Here is a 20251-nt window from a genome sequence, read left to right as displayed (position 1 = left end):
TATATTTTTTTAAGTACAAATATTTTTTTAAAAATGGAGTGCTGAAAATGATGACGAATGGTTTTAGTCCACTTAGTACCTGATGCTTGTCACTTACCGAAAATGGCACCTGCTAAAATATAAGCCCTTCACTAAAATAAATTCATTTATTTCAGGCAATTTTTCATATTTTCTATTATAAGTACCTAGTAACAATAGTCCTTATTGCTATGTTCGTAACCCGGGTTCCGCTCATCTGGCATAATCTTTATTGACCAAAACTCATTTCGCATAACTCGTATGGTCTAAACTTTTTTGGCCGAACCATCACTTTGCCAAGACTTATGTGGCATAAGGCTCGTTTCGTCTAAAACTCTTTAGGCACAATCTTTAAACACCTAAGTTTCGTTTGCTCAAATTTATGTTCGTCTATACCGATGTGTATAATCTTGTTTCTCCTAATGTTATCTTAATAAATAATATATTAAGTATGTAGTAAATGTACAAATTGTGGTATTTTTCTCCTACATCCCGAAAATCACGATATTGTATGATCAAAAAATCGAAAGTTAACGACCAATATAATTATTACAAACCCCATGAGAAAACTAAAAATAGGTGCGACGACGAGCAAAGCGAGGAGGAGCGTGTTAGGTGTACATGTTCATCAAAACCAAAGCGGAGCGTTTTCCAAACAGCGGAAACAATACAAGGCACCAGTTTGCGCTATGTAGGGAGACGCTCCGTCAAAGTTAAAGCCAAACGAATATTATTACTTTGTATAAACCTATGCCATAGCATTATTAGGCTATTCAAGATTTGGCCATACCTTTATTAGGCTAAACAATGTTATGCGAAATAACTTTTTACTAAACGAGATTTATGCCATACGATTTTCGGCGTAACGAGACTTTGACCAAACGTTACTATGCAATAAGAGATTAGGCAAAAAAATCTTATACCAAAAAAGGTAGAACCTCGTAACCCAAGTACACAAGAACGTAAGTTTAACCATAACAAATCATAAAAAACAGGTAGGAACAAAAATGCCTTTGTTGAACTTCAACAAAACATAACGGTGCGTGCGGTAACCAGAAGGGCTAGCACAGGGGTGCAGTTATAACGTGACAAAAGTTTTGACTTAACTCAACTTTCTAAATAAGTAGAAAGGTATCAATTTATTCCCTTAATTGTGTATCCCAATTCAGCAGATCACGTAATATATCCGTGGTTAATTGTTTGTCTGTTGAGTAATGCTCGGTGCTTAATATTCGTTTGTTCCGAGCGTGTGTACTTAGTAAAGTGCAATATTATGTTATAGAGTTAATGATCAGAAACAATCTACTTAGAGGGGGACGCTACTTGAACCTTATCAATAACCCTGAAGAAGCATACAGGGTGCCCCGCAAATCTTAATCCTAACTAATATTATAAATGCGAAAGTATATAACTGTGTCTGTCTGTCTGTTACTCTTTCACGCCAAAACTACTGAACGGATTTGAATGAAATTTGGTATACATATGGTCTAGACCCTGAGAAAGAACATAGGCTACTTTTTATACCGGAATTCCCACGGGAAAACTTTTTAAAGCGAAGCGAAGCTCGCGGGAACAGCTAGTGAAACATAAAACTGGGAATACAAAGGGTTCTCCTAAATACGAAACATTCGTAATGCCATAAGTACTATCGATAAAATTATAACATCGTTACAGGTTCTAGAGTTTTTAAAGTAAGCTAGCAAATAGAGTAACATTTAAACGGTTAACCCTCACATTTAATCATATGATTAGGTAGCTAATTAGGAAGTCACACATCCGGTCATGTGATCTACGTAGGTGACATATCCCTGATCGTAAATAACGGTACACTAGTAATAGTCGTGTTAAAGTAATTTACCTATACTTGACAACTAATTTGGCTAATTGACACAACGATATACCTGCATGAATCAAGAATATATCTGGGTATGTATAAATTGAGGTAATATTATGAAATATTCACCAATACTTCTTCTAATCGTGATGGTGATTGACACGTTTCTTGACCGTGACTTCACCTAAAGGTTCTAGCTGAAAACCAGGGCTATGATGTGGTGTGATGTACAGTCAGCTGCATAAGTAGCTGTACACACTTGTACCTTGTCAAACTCACAACTGACTATTAAATCATATGTAGGTAGGTAGTTTGACAAGGAATAAAGGTGTACAGCTTCTTATGCACCTGACCGTACCCACCATAGCATCAAGCTGAGCTAGAACCCGTGTCGGCACCGGGACGCCACATTCACGCTCATTTTTTTATTCTTTTTAACCTTTTTGTTGTAAATGAATGTGTTGTTTCTGTGTGTTAGAAATAAATGAATTTTCTTTCTTTCTTTAAACACTAGAGAGCGCATCAAGGGAGTTGTAAGGGTTTAGCTAGTCAGAAAAGCATCAGTCACTGACTTTCCAGGGTGCACCGAATGCATATTACACGACCTCTAGTACGAGTTTTGCAATTTATAAACGAAAAAAGTTTTGGTTTTCTTCTGTCACCTACATATGCATACATTATCTGTCAAAAGTTTCATGATAGTTTCCACTAGAAACGCCACTTTGTATGTGAGAAAACTGAAACTTTTATAGTTTTCGACGAACTATCAAACCTGTACTCACTGGACAGGATGTAGGTATAATCTCAACTAAAAAGTTTGCGTGCTCCGTGCAGTAAACTATCAACTAAATATCTTACTAACAAGGTGTTTGGGGAACTCACCCACTACTTAACACATTCGCCTATTATATCCAAATACACATCGACTATCAACCTTATCTGTTAGGCATTGAGCAGAAAATCATGTGTAGATTCGGTATGTTGGTACTTACAATTTTGAGAAACGGTCTTAAATTGATTCAAGCTTTTCTTAACCGTAAATAATTGAAGGTAAGGTCTCAAATGGAAGGAAAGGGGGACGGAGAGTTGTGGAATGGTGGAACAGAATTTTGTTAACTAAATTAGCAGTTTTTTGTTTTTTCCCACGACCTGAATATGAATTACCTATCCCAAGTAGCCATGTGTTGTCCATGACAGTATACACTGTTGAGTTTTGTTCAAATTAAATTTAAGCATTTTTGAAACTTCAACTGTTTTACTATTATTTTTTTTTCAGTATGAACATAGAGTAGAATAAAATCATTAGTCCATGATTAGACAACTACCTAGAGGTCTCCAGTTTGGTCCAGGGACATAAAAGCCACAAAACTTGAAAAAAGACACCATGATGCCTGTGATGAAATATAATATTTAATCCTGTTTGTATTAATTGTGATAGATTACGAACACAAACGAGCAATCAAGATTATTCGAAGTCGAGTCATTGCCGCTAGTGCTAAGTATATATATTCTTCTTGTCATGCATTGTTGGGCTGCGTAATGCTTATGATCTCTTATCATGACTTATGGTACCCATATACCAAGCAACTACCAACGTAGAATTTTCATGGTCAAAGTCTTATAATCTTTTGTTACGCTATCTTTGTACCACAATGAATCGTGGTGCAATCGACTGAAATTCAGGCAGGTACAGTCAACTTCATAACTACGAGTAGCTAGACTCTTTTGGACCAAGTCATACTCACACTTTGAATTAATTAATACACTCACAGGCAAAGAAACTGTTCCACTTAAAATGCAGACACCAAGTGAACCCAATTTTTTAAACATTTACCTAATCAGAAATTTGAACAAAATATTTACTTTATTTACTAATATTCTGATGCGCCGTCAAATGTACTTAAATATTGCATAAAGCGTCATTAAGTTAGTTTTTTTCGTTAAGGAGTAATTAGTTAATTTTCTAATCGGTTTGTAAGTTTTTTTAAGCTGAGTTTTATTTTTATTCGAATAAATATGTCTATAAATGTAAATATTGATTTTGAATTGAGGTTTTTAGAACGCTTTAAATAGATGAACTGAACCAAGCAGAAATTAAATTCGGATAAAAGATATTAGGATTGACATTACTCACTGACGGACGAACCGTTTAAATGCTGACGTGATGACGTCATTGTTTGGGCTTCATTAGAATCGGTCGTGTTTTTCGTGTCAAAGATAAACCGCACTTGGCGATATAAGAAAACATGTCTATTGCTGATAGATATGATAATACATACATAGTTCTAAATAAACAATGACTTATAGGTACATGTTGGAGCCGTTACGGTAATGTAAGTATGTGTTTAAATGCTGGGGTGATATAACTATAATTACTCTGGTATACCTATTATGTCAGCCATAACTCTGTCTGTACCAAGTAGAATCTAAAGCCGATTGAGAGAGAATGGTGACTTACTTGGCATAGGTACCTATCATAAATTGTTAAGATTCGTATTTAAAAAAAAAGGAATATTTTGCTACAGTAAGAAAACATGGTGATGGGTGCCTACCATAGCTCCACAATAATTATGTAAACTAAAACCATTTTAAAGAAAAGTTATATCTAGTGTTTTGTGTATGGCATTTGTAAAAAAAGAACACCTTACAAAATCTTTATCAGAGGCAAAAGATAATTTCCGTGCAGGCCATCGTATAAATCAGTTTATTTTGTTTAGAAGGGGCATTATCTCACAAATTATAAATCATTGCTTTTATTTGTTTTCTATACCAGTAAGATTTTCATTTATAACTTTTGGCTTTTAACTAAAATATTTACTTATCAAAATGAATTAGTACCGAGTAAGATTCCTCCGTTGTGACATAATAATATTATGATCAATATCGACTCAGATGTTTCCAAGTTCATGCACTCATCAAGTTTATTGAAGTATTTTATTCACATAGGTTGGCCAATAAATTGTCTTGTAATATCTTTCTATTTTATATAAAATAAAATATAGATAATAAAATAATAAAGAGGCTATAGTTGGTTTCTTTAAACCGCATTACCTAAGTATGTAAAGATTTAAGTAAATGTGTCTTAGACGAAAACATCCGCTCAATATAATTTGTCCCACGATAAAAATATTATAAGTTATTATTAGGTAATTTAATGCTCGCATAACAACCTAATCAAATCAATAAAGTGAAAATTTATTAAAAAAAAAGTCTAATCACAGATCACACAACCCGTTTACATTGAAAGGTACAGTGCGACAAACTTATCTGTTCCGGTGAGAGTGAACTAAATTGATCCATATCTCATTATTTCCTAATGAATTATATATTGATATAGATTAGATGGGTTAATTGAAACCACAAGATCGAATTACCACTACTGGCAAACTTAATTTTATAGAATGAAGAAATATTACACATTTACGTGAGCTGTCACCGGAACAGATAAGTTTGTGGCACTGTACATTGAATGGTAGAGCTATTACAGAAGCTAACGGCAAAAATCGTGACGACTAATGATTAGAATGATGATGACTGTAATGAGTTTAGTGTATAACGAGCTGACATCAGTCGCGGTCCCGCTACCGGATCTATAGCATTTTTTATAATATTTTGATGATCACCTCTATGAATATTTAGTGATGGAAGCGTTTAACGGACTTCTGCATAAAGCTCCTATTTTTAGCAGCTAACAATATAGTTTTTGCATCACTGTTACCGTTGCCGGACTAAACTAATGCATAAAAAATATAATAATACCAAACGAGACCACAAGATAAAAGGGTTGCAGATTACGTTCATATTTATAGATTTTAGTTTATCAGATGAAAAAATAAAATACAATGAATAAAAGCATTTTAGTTTGAGTTGTTGATAATCTACAATATTATATTATTATGGGTGTTTTCCCACGCCAGAAAAGTATACATAAGTACGTTTTGATATTTATTTTAAAAGTTGTGTATACAAAAACTCACATAACTACTGATCTCATCGACATGTGAGTGCAGCAAGTCGTAGTTCTCATCCTGAGCGAGGTGGTTCTTCAGCTTCAGCGGCTGAGGAACCCTGATGCGGAGGTTCGGCTTGGACCCTCGCTGGCCCTCAGCCTTCCCTTCACTGACGAAGGGACACGACTTCGGAACAGCCACAGAATAGCCATTCAACTGCTCCTTCTCCATCGGATTCAGTTTCTCCAGCGACCCTTTCTGGTCCTGCACGCAACAGTTAAACACGTTTGACATTTAAGATAACACTAGCACATTAATAACACTAAACTTTTTTTAATGTCTTTTTTATTGAGCGACATCGGCCGTCCGCGATCGATCGTGATTGACCGAGGAATAAAGTCGGCGGTGGACGAGACCCGGCGTGCTACTAACGTGAGATAGTGCGAGGACGGAGTCAGGTCCGTGAAACAAGACAACATGATGATGCGTCACCTTCCTGCCGTGTGATCGGCGCCCGCGCAGACGACGGTGCGGGGATTTTGTGCGCGAAAGTCTAGAACCGGTTAGTGTTTATTGTATAATTATTTAGATGTAATTTATATGCGGGAATTCTAAGCGCTCTGTTGTGAGTTTTGTCTGATATAAATTAAGTAATGAAATGAATTTTAGGTATAAATAGTAAATTCGTTGCCGGTTTTTTGCTCTAATTGTATAATCATAAGCTAAAATAATAAATAAAGAATATTCCAGCGCTTTGCAAACTTTTTCCATCAACAAGTCTGAGATACTGAGTAGAGAATTGGTAGATGGTAGAGACCACGATGTTAAAAGTATAGAACAATACAGATACGGTGATCCGATGCTTGCCGGGAAAAGATACTTTTACAATTAAGTAGTATTTTCCCAGATTATTGTGCCACTCATCTGCGTTCTACCTGACTATTATCACGTATTCAAGCATTATCCCCAGCTGCCATAGGCAAAGGTATAACCTAAGCTTAACTGAGGTTTCCTTATACATTTTCCAGTGTCCGGTAAAGGTCCGTGTATTTCTATAAATTGTTAACTAGGTACACACTATACAAATATACAAAGATACTTAAGTACCTCTTTAAGTACCTCTGCATCCATTCACACTTGGTACAAAAACTAAACAATCTAAGAGTTGGTTTTGGAGAAGTATTCCAAAAATACCTTCTGTTATACATATTTACTGTATTTTTATTAGTCTGGCATTCTTAGCAAAACTTATTTTTATTTTGACCTTTTTGATTGTGAATAATACAATAATGTAAATGTACATTTTATATGCATACTAACATTACGATACATTATGTATCCAAATACAGCATGTTTCTGTGAACGTGTTATCTGAAGATAACGTTGAAATAATGTAATTTCCAGGTTTGCCGGACACTATCAGTCGATTTTTCGTAACATTTACCTTTATTAGAAAGTTGAAGTGTATAAATAAAAGTAGATTATGGTAATGGTGTGCCATGTTTTGTTATCACTATCACCTTATCTTTTTGTACCTACGGTCAGCCTCATAAGTACAGTTTTGTACCTTGTCAAACGATCAAACCGTCACTTATCCGATTATAAAGGCACCAAACCAATGTTAAATTTTGTAAAGACAAAACGATATTTTTGGTTTGTCCAAATTGACATATAAGCGATGCTTTTTAAGGATTGTCGATTGATAATGTTAAGTGGTGGTATGGTAACCCCACAGCTCTATAATTTGTCACCACTACGGTATCTTGTGCAATCTAATAAATAAGGTAAATAATAACACAAAGACATTAGTTTGAATATTATAAGGAACTTTATTTGACCAATAAGGTACCAGAGAAATATTTTTATTAGTTATTATAATTATTATAGATATTTTTATAGTACAAGAACCATTTCAATAAAATAGATGAAATAGTGCATTATGTAGGTAGGTATATATTTTGCGTGATATGAATTGTATTGATAGGTAATATTTATTTGTAGGTATTTAAACTTTATTAACAACTGTGCAATTAATTATTATTTATAAAAGATAATTTCACAAAACGACAAGAATTTTTATAGGTAAGTACTTACTAATCTTGAATTTGCTTTAATATCTTTAGTATTTGTATCATAGAAATATTATGTATCAGAAAAGCTTTGTATATATTAAATTCTTTTAACATGGATAATAGAAAATATGGATAAATTTCTTATATCTACAAAGAGAATCACAAAGTCAACACTCACATCTAGTATAGCAGTTTACAGGACAGACCAATGATCATTATTTATTAGATTAGATAGAAAATGTCATTATAATTTAGTTAGGGATGTTTAAAAATCATCAAATCTTTATAATAACTATAATTTTACCCTTAACGTATTTTTAACTCTTAAACTTTCGCCAAAAGAAGCATGATTATTTTAACATAATTCATAATAATAAGGTAGGTATTTACGTACATAATTATGTATTTAAACGATAGACGATAAAAAACACCAAAAATTAAATAAGGTACATACTTTACTTGCTTATCTAAAACAATTGAGAATCCAAAAAAAAGCAAATAAGACAAAAAATATGTCGTTGCATTATACCTTCAATATCACAAAATATATAATTCTCATTTAAAAGAATTCAATAGATAAGTAAAGAAATTATTAAAATTGTTACATATTCTCAAAACTTTATAAAATTATACAAAATGTAATGTAATATAAGTGCTACAAATTACTCCTTAACTATTTCTTATATAGTAACAGCAGGGTTATTAACTTATTATAATTTTAAAAAACAATATCAGGTAAATTATAATAGTGAAGATGTCTGTAAAAAATATTAATTAAAAATATTTAAGCAAGTAATCGTAAATTCACCAAATTGCATTTGTGCGTCCATAATATACAATTCACCCTGCTTATCTTCCTTAAAAATAATATATTATTAATATGTACTCATTAATTTTCTGCAGCCTTTGGTATTAAGCATTAAAATAGTAATACTGAAATTTAAACCTCGATCGATAGTAAAAATTTGATTGTAGATTTTTACAAAAATCAAGACATTGTATCACACACAACCACAGAAATTGATCAACGCAACATTTATAAAATACAAAAATAAACTTGAAAGCTTGCAATATTGTATATTATGTATTATTCTGTCAAGCGTTATTTAAACTGGAACACCATCAGTTTAAACAACTAATAGGTTTTATTTGAAAACGATATGATTTGTAGATTTTTAACATTGAATTACCTACGAGTATATAAGCTCGGCTACATAGTAGTGTCACGTAAAAGTCCAAACAAATGGCAAAACTATTTTTTTATTTGATTGAAGGGTTATAAACTTAAACCTTTGCTCTAAATGATTGTAAAAAGCTAAATATATTTTTCTTCTTGAACAGGTAAAGTCTCATTCACACATACAATATTTCAAACCGAAGATAAGTTACAGCCTTCAACGAAGCTGCCGCTGCAATATTAACCAGTTAACATTAAATTTTGTAATGATGTTTATCTGCATGAACCGTTTTCAATAACCAATAGGTTAAGTAGCCTTGATTCCTGGGTAATCATTAACTTTCATTACTATGTACTTGATATTTATATTCATTTAAGTCAGAAGAAAAGCCTACTACCCTACCTGACACATGGGCAATCAACAGTCCTTAAGCAGCATATAGCATACTGTCAAAACTTTGTCAAAACTACTCAAAACTAACGAAGTACCTGAGATGGATGACCAATAAATTGTCGAACCCAGCGTCAACTCCGTGGGAGAGGTACATTTTTTTTTATTGTGTCAGCTACAGTTACACGTCGTTGATTGCTCATGTGCCGGTAAGATATCTGGATATTGAAGATGGCTTTAGGCCTATCACAAGTGCTGTTAATTCAAGTCACTAACGTAATTCGATAGCAATATATATGACATCTTGATCAGCGCCTGTCGGTAACGTTAAGGTGGGTCCTGGCCGTTACGAGGTGTAATGTAACATGTTACACAGCGAGCATTCATGCAATCAGCACGTAGTGTTACGGGGACACCAGCGAACCTTTAGAACACAGCGTTGCGAAACATGCTCGCTGAAAATTTTACATTACAGTCCGTAACGTTGGTCAGTACCTTTAGAAACTAATGGAACGCATACAAATTCCAGTGACTTTCCTATCGAATCCGTATCGAGTGTCGACAACACTGGTGATCGACTAATGTCCGTGGTGATGTGGTCTATGTCGGGTAGTTGATGAGGAGTTCAGGGCGCGCGCGCGAAGACCGCCGTCATGGCAGCTCCGCCACGCGGTTGCGCCTCGCAGACTCGCGAGACGCACTGTGCACCTCGGCCGTGCGCAGGGTGATGCCGAAGATGTCTTCGTGGTAGCGGTTCTCCTCCTATGAGCATGGAAGAAGTTAAAAAGAGCCAAATGAATTTCACCATAGTTTGTTAGATTTTAACGCCCCTGTTACATTGTAATGTCATCAATTACGTTATCTCCATATAAAATTCTTCACAGATGTGTCAAAAGTCAACAACTAATCCCTTGTTATGATCTAACAGAGTATGGTGAAACTGGGGCTTAATGTTATAACATTAATTAGTATACTACTACATCTGCACAAGTGCCAGATACTCGTGGAAGAAAAATCTTACCTTCAACATATACATGATGTTTTGTGCTTGTTCGTCAGTCATTTCTCCGTACTTTTTGATAATGCCCTTTAATTTCTGGTGAACATCTTCAGCCATCTTACAGTCACCGCAGACGTAGAAGTGTGCGCCTTTGTTTAGTAACAAATCGTGAATGTCAGACCCTACTGTCTCGGCCAATTCTTGGACATACATCTGGGGACAAAATCAGGATTAAACTCCAATCGTTAACCTATTGGTCGTTAATATTTGGCCTAATGACCACTTATTTTATCTTGGCTTACCTTCGGGACACCTTTTTCTCTGGACAAGGCTAGGAACACTTTAGAAAGAACTCCGTCTTTCTTGGCTTGTTCCTTTTCTTCGCGGTACAGGTCCATGGTCCTGGTCCTACAACCGAAGAAGAGCCAAACTGGACCTGCATTGGCGCGGTTCCGAGGGGAGATCATCGCTCTACGGTGATGCCAAAATCCTCGGAAAGGTGCGATCCCTGTGCCAGGACCTATTAGGATCAGTGGCACTGCTGGGTCTTGTGGTAGGTGGAAGTTAGGGGCACTAAAACAAATGGGTGATTAGTTTTATTTTATAATTATCTAATAAATATTTAATCTTTAACTTAAACTTGGCTTCATACCTTCTGATGAAGAGGTAAACTTCATCTCCAGGCTTACGATCCATCAAATAGTTTGAGCAAACACCATAATGGAGGGGACCAACGCCATCTAAAACATGACATCATCATGACGGTTGCTTATTTCAATGTATCAGTATCATCTTGATTAGAACGATGATCGACACAATTTTACTCTATAATTACGTCTACCTACATACATATAATGAATCATAGAAATCAACACTCATCATTCCAAACTTGAGCACCTTTTATTATCTGAGTGAGTATCATATTACAATAGAACATACTAAGTAATGAGAAACTAATAATATAGAGCGATATTTTTACTAACCTTGAGTTTTGTAAGAGACTACAGCAACGGTCAGATGTAATCTCTTGGGATGAGCAAGCGGTGATGATGAAATGGAGTAGAATCTGGGCTGCAGTGGGGAGAGCAGGGCAGCCAGTAGGGACCCACTCGGCCTGGCAGAAGGAAACTGTTCCAAAACTTCTAGAAGGGTCGGAAAGTTGTACAGACGCCAATCTTCATAAGCTGCGGGGTCCTGGTAAAATCAAACCTAGATTAGGTTCTAACAAACATGACCGCTGTTGTTCTTTCGAAACTAAAATAATATGAAATAACTACGTACTATGGTAACGTACTCCGAGTTGTTTACAACAATGTAGTTAAGTTAATACTTACATTAGCCAGAAGATTCAGTTGTCGCCTTTGCTCATCGTTTTCGCATGTTGTTGCTAAATACTGTAGTAGGATGGTAGTCGGCGGCGTCGTAATGTCAAGGAATCGCGTGAATAGATCTCTGACGCTCACAGCCGGCAATCTCTCATGTGGCTCCCAAGATTTGACTGGTCCTACAAGATAATAAAAATACTAAGTAGGTAAGTACTGAAATAAAAACATTTAGGTTTTATTTTGTACAAAATTATTTATTTTGCTGTTAGTCGAGAGACCCGTGAGCCGTATTAGTTAAAAAATCCAGGTTGTCAGCTCCCTCCATACAAAACATTAAAATCAGTTAATTTTTAACTCTCACATAAGTAGGTACTTTCCCCTTTATAATACACTCATGAGCAATGAAAAAGTTCCAGTGACATATGGAACGGCAATGACAACGGCAACTTTTTCATTGCTCGTGAATGTACGAGGCGAGGGCGATACCGAAATGATCGGGATCGTAATGATCGGGATCGTACTCGTATTAGTAGGATTGACAGATTTTACTTACCACTGTTCTTCGGCAGATAAGACCAGCCCGCTGCCACTTTAGCTTGCATATTTTGACAGCTTTGTCAGTGCCCTCCTGCCCGCTGGACTGACGACCTTAGGCGGGCAGCAGGTAGTGGTAGGATGAGGGAGGCCGAGGACAGAGGGTTGTGGCGCTCCTTGGGAGAGGCCTATGTCCAGCAGTGGATGATTATTGGCGGATGATGATGACTTACCACTGGAAGTATGAGTCTCCTTCATCAACTGCAGCTGCAGGGGCTCGTCGTAGTCATCGACGTCCTTGAGCCGCCCCAGCAGTCCTTCCACCAGCTCCTGCCGGTTGCACGCCAGCATGCCCACGTGGTCGCCGGGGTCGTACTTGATGCTTTCCTGTTCGTTGAAGTTAGTTGAATACAGGGTGTCTCATCAGACTACGTCATGCCGGTAAGACGTGATATCGACTTTCTAAGCAACTTTGTTCTAGAAAAACTTGCGAAAAACTCGAAAAATTTTAAAGGTACAGAAACAGAACCAAAAAAAAATGGAATAAAAAAAACACGGAATCAAAGTTGTTTAAAATGACGAGTTATATCACCTCCTGTCGCCATGACGTTGAATAACGGGATAATCTGTATAAACTAGTAATGAAAACATTATATTTCAAAACTCTCTTCCGGCAACACAATCAAAATAATAAGATAATCATCTCAGATAAAAACAAATGCCACACAATATACGATTAAGGTGTAAACAAAAGAGTTATCTAGGTAGGTATGTACCCAAAACAAGAGACTATCTGAATTACCTTCGGCTCCAAATCGATGAATATAGTAGAACGTTCAGCGGACTCGTCGCCCAAGTCCTTGTTGGCTCTGACGACGCAGCTCACCAGCTGCCGGTTGACGGCCGACTGCAGCGCCACCGGCAAGGTCGGCGGGCAGGACTCCGGGTCCGAGAACCTGACAAAGTCATAGTCTAACTGTACTACCACAAAAACTCTAAACACGGTTTAACTAGTGTTTTAAACAAAATTTGAAATACAGATTTTGCAGGCGTTTGACAGCGTTAAACACCTGTTAAATACTGTCTAAGTTATTGTGGTAAGGCCCAAAATTTTATTATAAATATAGGTTAGTAAAAACAATGGTCTTAAATATAAATAGTTTCTCTAAATTGATATAGATTGACAAATAATAAAGAAGAAAATATACCTGACCGTCTCCTCGCTCAGGGCCACCGTGCCGAGCGCGCGCTTCGCCTCTTGGAGGGTCTCGTCGTCGTCGAGGCAGAATGTTTCGCAGGCAACCTTTGGGGTTAACGGAAGAATTAGGGTGTGTTTTTGTCAGAGACGTGCTGTGGATGCTTTTGTTATGCACTGGTCGTAGCATAGCACAGGTGAGAACAGATTTCTTCCACAACTTACATCATCGCAGCAAAGCTGCATTTGCATAGCACCCTTAATGTGTTATGTAGTGAGAGCCTAAGCTACAATTTCTCTATAGTCGGTTATCTAACCTCCAGGAATTGGTTAGGAATTATATGTCATCTGCATATAAAATTCTTGACAGATGTGTCAAATGTCAACCACTAATTATGCTCTAACCGACTATGGAGAAATTGGCACTAAGTAATTTACTGGTTGGATTAGTTGATATCTATACAATCATTAATGTTATGAATAGGAAGAGTAACTGTATTTCTGACGGATCTAGCAGTTGGAAAACCCACGAGAACTGACTAGTATCAATTCAAATGCGACGGAAGCATGCTCAATTAACTAACAACATTTGGAAACACCACAAACGCAAACAATGCTATTCGACAATCGAATAAACAATCCGACAAAAATCCCAAAATTAGCATATTATCCAGTCAAAGCGGAAGGTGAATAACTTGCAACATTGCAAAAGTTGCCGGTAATAGATCGCTTTTACTGATAAGGCGATGAACTTTATTTCGAGTTAAGTACATAACCTTAATATTTACTAAACCTTAACCTTTTTTATAATATTGTTATCACTTTATGTACTGTACAATCTACAGTTAACGACACGACAGCATCAAATTTATAGGAAAGCAGTTAATAATAAATGAGAAAAAAATCTTGAAATTTGACGTAGACCCAGCATAAGCTATATCAGTAAGGATACTAATATGTTACCGGTTTAATAGGCTATGGCTGATAGCACTGGTTTTCAGCTTCCTATATGATGAGATTGGCCGCCGTGGTCGATATTCGACTAGTAGGCCATTATTATTATTAAGTATTCTTTTTAGGTATACCCCTACCACAGTTTAACAAGACAGTATTCTAAGCAAAACTCACGTTAAAAACGCCTGAGGCCCACTTCCGGAAGGCCTGGTCCTGTCCGCACATCTCATCTCCCGTCGCCAGGTCGTGGATCCTCTCTCCTCCGAGGTCACCGAGCAGCTTGTCCACATACTTGCCGAAGTTGCAGAAGTTGGGGTAAGCGCTGGAGCCGAGAGCGAAGACCGCGAAGCGCACGTTGGAGAGAGGACCGAAGCTGTCGATCGAAGCGGTCTCCGTCCCGCTTCCTGATTGGATAAGTCAATGTGTGTTGGCTGATGGTGTTATGGAAATAAATAAAGGAGTAGCAGCATGTAAGTAGCATTGATAGGACGTCTGACGCTTGTAAATGGTTAAAGTTAATAATGTTTACTCTATCAGAATGTGGTAAGATACTTATTTATGATCTAAATGCCCTCTTTCTCTATAATCTAAGTTTACTAAGCTGAGATTTATTTTAATGTTAAGGATACGAACATGCAAACTTTCACAATTAGTAGGTACTTACATAAACAGGAAGTAACAATGGCCATCTATTCTATTCTATTCTATTCTCTGTGGGGGTGTAAGTACCTGCACCTGGCTCTCTCGAATGGAACCTTTGTGCATATCCCCAAGGTCTAAACTGCCTTCCTAAGCTTGGACCATTTCCCACCACGCTGGTCCAATGCGGGTTGGTGGGTTCACATATCTAGATTGATGTGCTAAATCTAGATATGCAGGTTTCCTCACGATGTTTTCCTTCACCGTAAGAGCGATGGTATACATTGTACTTAAATTCAGAAAAGAACTCATTGGTACATGTCAGCGCCGGGATTCGAACCCGCATCTCTTGATTGAGAAGCGGGCGCTCACCCGACTGAGCTACCACCGCTCCGCTGGCCGCAATCAATGGCCATGCAAGTGTCTGTTCAATTAGTCATTGACTCATTGTATAAAATCGCCGAATACTAATGAATCGATAGGTAGATTGTCCTAATTCATCATAGTTCAGTGACAAGGTAGCGACAAGAGAGTTGGAGTGAATGAACAAGCCAAGGAACAAAATAGAACGTAACAACTTACCTTTCAAAGATTCTAATCGGCTCAATTGCTTGGGATTAGTAACGGTGTACTTCTGGAATTCCATTTGGCTGTTCGCTTTGATGAAAGATTTAGGGGTTGCCAATTGAGAGTTCCTGAAAGTGATTAAATATGTATTATGTTGTTCACTTGAGGAACTGTTGCGTCCAAACAAGTCAGTATAAGGAAGTACTTACGCAGCACTTTCGTTGCCTACATGATCAGCGTACAAAATCTCGCACAGATGATCTCCGAAAGCCTAAAAAAGATGTAATGTAAATCAACTTTTCTCCAACTTAACAAATTGAAACTTTCCAAATAACATTTCTACTTACAACTCCATTCTCGGGGGGATCCCCGTTTCCGAAAGTGGAAGTGACGACGAGCAACAGGGCCTCGTGTTCTATCGATGTTATATCGTAGTCCGCCATGCAGTGGACCTAAAAGTGTGTTGTTGTTACTAAGAGAGCAGTCAAAGGTTAACAAGCTAAAGGTGTAATAGAACCAAAACAAGAAAGGTACTCGTAGATAGTAAAACATAGGGTTGAGTCTTTAAAGAGATTACATTTCCGTTTAACTGTTCACGCTGGCTTGCACAATAAATTTAAAAAGAAAATAATTTACCTGAGCATTGAAAGCATGGCCGAATATGACGCCTAGTTCTTTGGCATACTGTTCAGATTTGCCTGTCTCGGTGGCGTACAGAACTGTGGCTTTAATTCGCTTGGAGAGGGCGCGACCGAAGAGTTTGGAGGTAAATTTGACAGCTCGAGCTATCTGCTTGAAGTGGAACTTCCTGTTTATGGGTCTCTTGCCGGTGATGGGCTTCGACTTCTGCCATTGGTGCGTCTTCCAGGCAGGCTCCTAGTGTTGGAAGATTGATGAATAGGAAATATAATATTATAAGTATTTTAATTTAACTCTAACATATTATATCTATGTAAATTAATCCTCTTGAACTTTACATAATGAAACTGATTCTCATATCTCTTGATTAATCTGTTACGATAGTAAAACAAACAAAGTAACATTGCAATTGCGTATTCCTGGAAATACTTTTATTTGTACCGTTCATGCTGCGCCGTAATAAGGATTTAAAATTGTTTTTCCACTATAGTTTTTTACAACACATAATGCAACCGAATATTACAAGTTTCCTACCTGATACTCGTATGCTGGCCTCAAATAGTACAACGCCATCTCCTGGTGGAACACCGGAGTGATGGATGACGACATCGGAGGCACGATCCATATCCAGTCCGCGGGGCAACCAGACCTGAAGGAAACACAATCTTATATCCAACTTGTTGTAGAGACGGTGGTGTAGAAAACTTAAATTGACATCAAATTTAGTGGAAATGTCCAGAAAATATACAGGATAAAGTATGCTTAAGTAGTTTAGAAGTTCGTCCCATTTTAGGTACTTACTACTTATAATATTTTAACACGTATATTTTTCCGATCAAATCTCGTCTTAGATAATATTTATCCAAAAACGCACTGCATAAAGAATAATGTTAACACTTCGAGCTAATTCAAACAATCACTGCAATAAATATGTCATAATTCGGGGTCAAGTTGATACAACCTAACAAAAGTGCAGCTGTGGTAAGTGGGTATTAGGTCAGTGTTTACGATATTCAATTAAACATGTGGTGTTTTGAAACTTACTTATATCACATTAACATCAAATGTATAAATAAACTGTGAACGCTTTAATAGCTTAATTACGGCATTTTGCATCCAAAATCTCAGGAAACCAAATTGTAGCCCAGTTCCCAGGGCAGTTAGCAGCACGGTTTGTTTGTTAATATGTACTTACTACTTATTCTTTTTTTTTACAAAATGCGATCAACATCCGGGAGCAAATCCTGTAAGTCTTGGGCCTTTGTAGTGCTTATGCCTAAAGTATTCGAGCCAACTCGGTTAAGGAAACTTTGCGGGAAGGTACTGAAACTAGTTTAAAAGTAATGAAGTTGGTTTAATATTTATAGTTGTTTTGTGCTGTTTTATTACGAACATGTCTGCGGGCGGCATTACACTTTCTGTTTTGTTTAAAGTTATATTGTTCACGTAGATTATTCAGGATAAGCTTATTCTTATGGGTAAATTAGCATAGTTTACCTTACGAGTTGTCCGTATATAAGAACAAACACATATTAGAGAGACAGTGAATATTTTATGTATTTCTATCACAATATTTACGTATCTATGCGTAATGAGTGACCGTTTGCATGGTAAGGTGTAATGTATGTGTAAACTATGAGATCATTTATAAGTACTGCGGGGTTACCAATTACTAGACATTTAACTAGACGATCTTGTTAACACATTCACAACTCGTAACTGTGACGTGTTAATTTGGAAACTGTAACATAGGCAGTTAGTAGGAAATACCAAGTTATACCTAATTAAATAAATTTTCCTGTAGTGCAATCTAATTGCCGTTTAACGTAAGGCAATCCTATCAAGTAATTGTATAAGTACTCACTTACTTATAAGTATGTATTATTTTATTCAATGTTAAGGAGTAGGTAGAGATAGTAACGTTCTACATTATTTTAGCTCTTTGTAGCAGCGTCGGTAATATACCTGCCTCTGAGTTTGGTCACTTTTACGTTAGGTGAGTACGTACCAGAGTGCCGGCCAAAGGTCACATTGTATCTATAGCAGCGCTCCGAAATATCATTTCCATAAATCTAGCGTGACTCTTCAGCGCCGATAAGGGGAGAAAAAGTTCCATGCACCGATGGAGGTTTCCCAAATCGGCGCTAGTACCTATCTAGCTGCCCACGGGCATACGACTCAACGCAACCAGCGCACGCTACACGGCTTTTTATTATTATTAAACATTTATTTTCAGATATAACATCCATAGTGAATTAATAAAACATGTCGAAAATTGTTAGTCAAAATATTAATATCATAGGTAGGTACAGTATGCAAAAATTAAATTAAATTAGATCCGAAATAATAAATAAATATACTTAAATGTCATTTTAAATGTAAATTAAATTGGATTGAATAAAGTGAAATAATAAATTGAATTAATAAATAAGGCTTTGTCATCGACGTCGATAAAATCATACAGGGTGACTTTTTAGTCATTAACGAAATTTTTTCCATGAGTTAGGTATGTACAATAGAGTCGATTTCAATGAAAAAATTAGTAGGTAAATTTTTCATGATTTATTTTTTTTGTATCCCGAAATATTGGTAAAATATGGTCACTGAGTCACTGAGCAATAAAAGTTAAAAGCGATAGGTTTCTCACGATACAAACAAAGCCGAAATTAGACCTTATTGCCGCCATAAACCAATAAACTCTCGTTTAGCGTGAGAAAGGGGCGGAGCTTCATTTTGCAAAGGATGCCGCCGCTAATGGGTAATGCGTCATCGATCTGACGTCAGTCGCCTGCGCACCGCCGCGTCACACGTGTTTCTGTTTACTCAAAAACCTTTTTTCTTTCGACGCGCGCGCACCCCGGGCCGACTTGTGTTGTGTTTGTGTGTGTGTGCTAAATGTATTCTAACCAAGAGTAGGAGTAGGTATGTTGAAGAGTCCCAAAATCTCGCAGACCTCAGAAATAAGATAATTGTCGCTTTCGAGGAAGTGAAAAATTACATTGTGGTGTTAAATAAATTAAAATACAATGAGTTGAAAGTGTTGTGACGTGCCATACTTTGTGTAGATGTGTAGAAGGACTCCACTTCGAACAATTTGATACTTCATCAATTGTTCATCACTTACAGTGATTGAGGAAGTGTGTGCTAATTACGGTGTTGCGGTAAGGTCCCCTTGGATTTGGATTTTTTATTGCAATTTGACGGTTCTAACCCCTTGAAAGTATGGGGAAAATCATTGAGCAACTTATGAATTTATTTTAAACTAGCTGTTCCCGCGAGCTTGGCTTCGCCTTAAATAGTTTTCGTGTGGGAATTCCGCGATAAAAAGTAGCCTATGTTCTTTTTCAAGGACGAGACCATCTGTATACCAAATTTCATTCAAATCCGTTCAGTAGTTTTGGGCGTGAAAGAGTAACAGACAGATACAATTACTTTCGCTTAGTTAGGATTCGCGGGCAAGTGGGCGTGGCCAGACGCGCTAATCGCGCTACTCGCGCACGGTGACCATGAGTCTTGGTTTTCTGGAGAAAACTTTGAGTGCCAATATCTTATAATTTTAGTACTGAAAGGTACTGAAAGAAAATACACGTAAGTTATATTTTTAACCAAGGAATGTTATGTTACAATTTCGTTACTGACTAAAAAGTCACCCTGTATAATGCGCATTCCTACAATCACAGCGGTGTACTTAAGGCGAATCGCGATATAATGACGTTTATTTACGTCAATAACGTACATACCCGTGTAACGGCAACAGAAACCTCACTAACCTGAGCCGGTTCTCATTGTCAAGGTGCTTGATGAAGCTCTCCGCAGCGGTGTGGTGGTCCACGATGGTGGCGTTGTGCTGCTGGAAGCTGTGCAGCACGGCCACGTTCACCTCCACCAACGCCTTGTCACGCCACAGAGTCACTGGCGTACGGGTGTCTAGGCCCATGAGTTGGGCCACTTTCTGT

General features: G+C 37.1%; 2 protein-coding genes across 3 annotated transcripts in view; both read right to left on the bottom strand.

Annotated features, from left to right (window-relative positions):
- Positions 1-6295, bottom strand: part of LOC105388815 (nitric oxide synthase) — a 28410-nt gene extending 22115 nt beyond the window's left edge. The window contains exon 1 of the mRNA XM_011559818.3: positions 5830-6295. Coding sequence (XP_011558120.3) covers positions 5830-6096 — 267 coding nt within the window. The 5' untranslated portion in view covers positions 6097-6295. The remainder of the gene's footprint in view (positions 1-5829) is intronic.
- Positions 6296-9558: 3263 nt separating this feature from the next.
- LOC105388816 (nitric oxide synthase-like protein) overlaps positions 9559-20251 on the bottom strand; it is a 97832-nt gene continuing 87139 nt past the window's right edge. For both annotated transcript variants that reach the window (XM_038117455.2, XM_038117454.2), the window contains 16 exons: positions 20066-20247; positions 16830-16944; positions 16293-16532; positions 16004-16108; positions 15866-15927; positions 15672-15784; positions 14625-14854; positions 13510-13604; positions 13104-13257; positions 12535-12688; positions 11777-11946; positions 11426-11636; positions 11095-11182; positions 10745-11015; positions 10464-10655; positions 9559-10204 (listed from right to left, as the gene is read on the bottom strand). In XM_038117455.2, coding sequence (XP_037973383.2) covers positions 10094-10204; positions 10464-10655; positions 10745-11015; positions 11095-11182; positions 11426-11636; positions 11777-11946; positions 12535-12688; positions 13104-13257; positions 13510-13604; positions 14625-14854; positions 15672-15784; positions 15866-15927; positions 16004-16108; positions 16293-16532; positions 16830-16944; positions 20066-20247 — 2493 coding nt within the window. In that variant the 3' untranslated portion in view covers positions 9559-10093. The remainder of the gene's footprint in view (positions 10205-10463; positions 10656-10744; positions 11016-11094; positions 11183-11425; positions 11637-11776; positions 11947-12534; positions 12689-13103; positions 13258-13509; positions 13605-14624; positions 14855-15671; positions 15785-15865; positions 15928-16003; positions 16109-16292; positions 16533-16829; positions 16945-20065; positions 20248-20251) is intronic.

The sequence above is a fragment of the Plutella xylostella genome, chromosome 10 (assembly GCF_932276165.1).
Source record: "Plutella xylostella chromosome 10, ilPluXylo3.1, whole genome shotgun sequence".
NCBI classification, from domain to species: Eukaryota; Metazoa; Arthropoda; class Insecta; order Lepidoptera; family Plutellidae; genus Plutella; species Plutella xylostella.
This window is presented reverse-complemented; position numbering and strand designations above follow the sequence as displayed.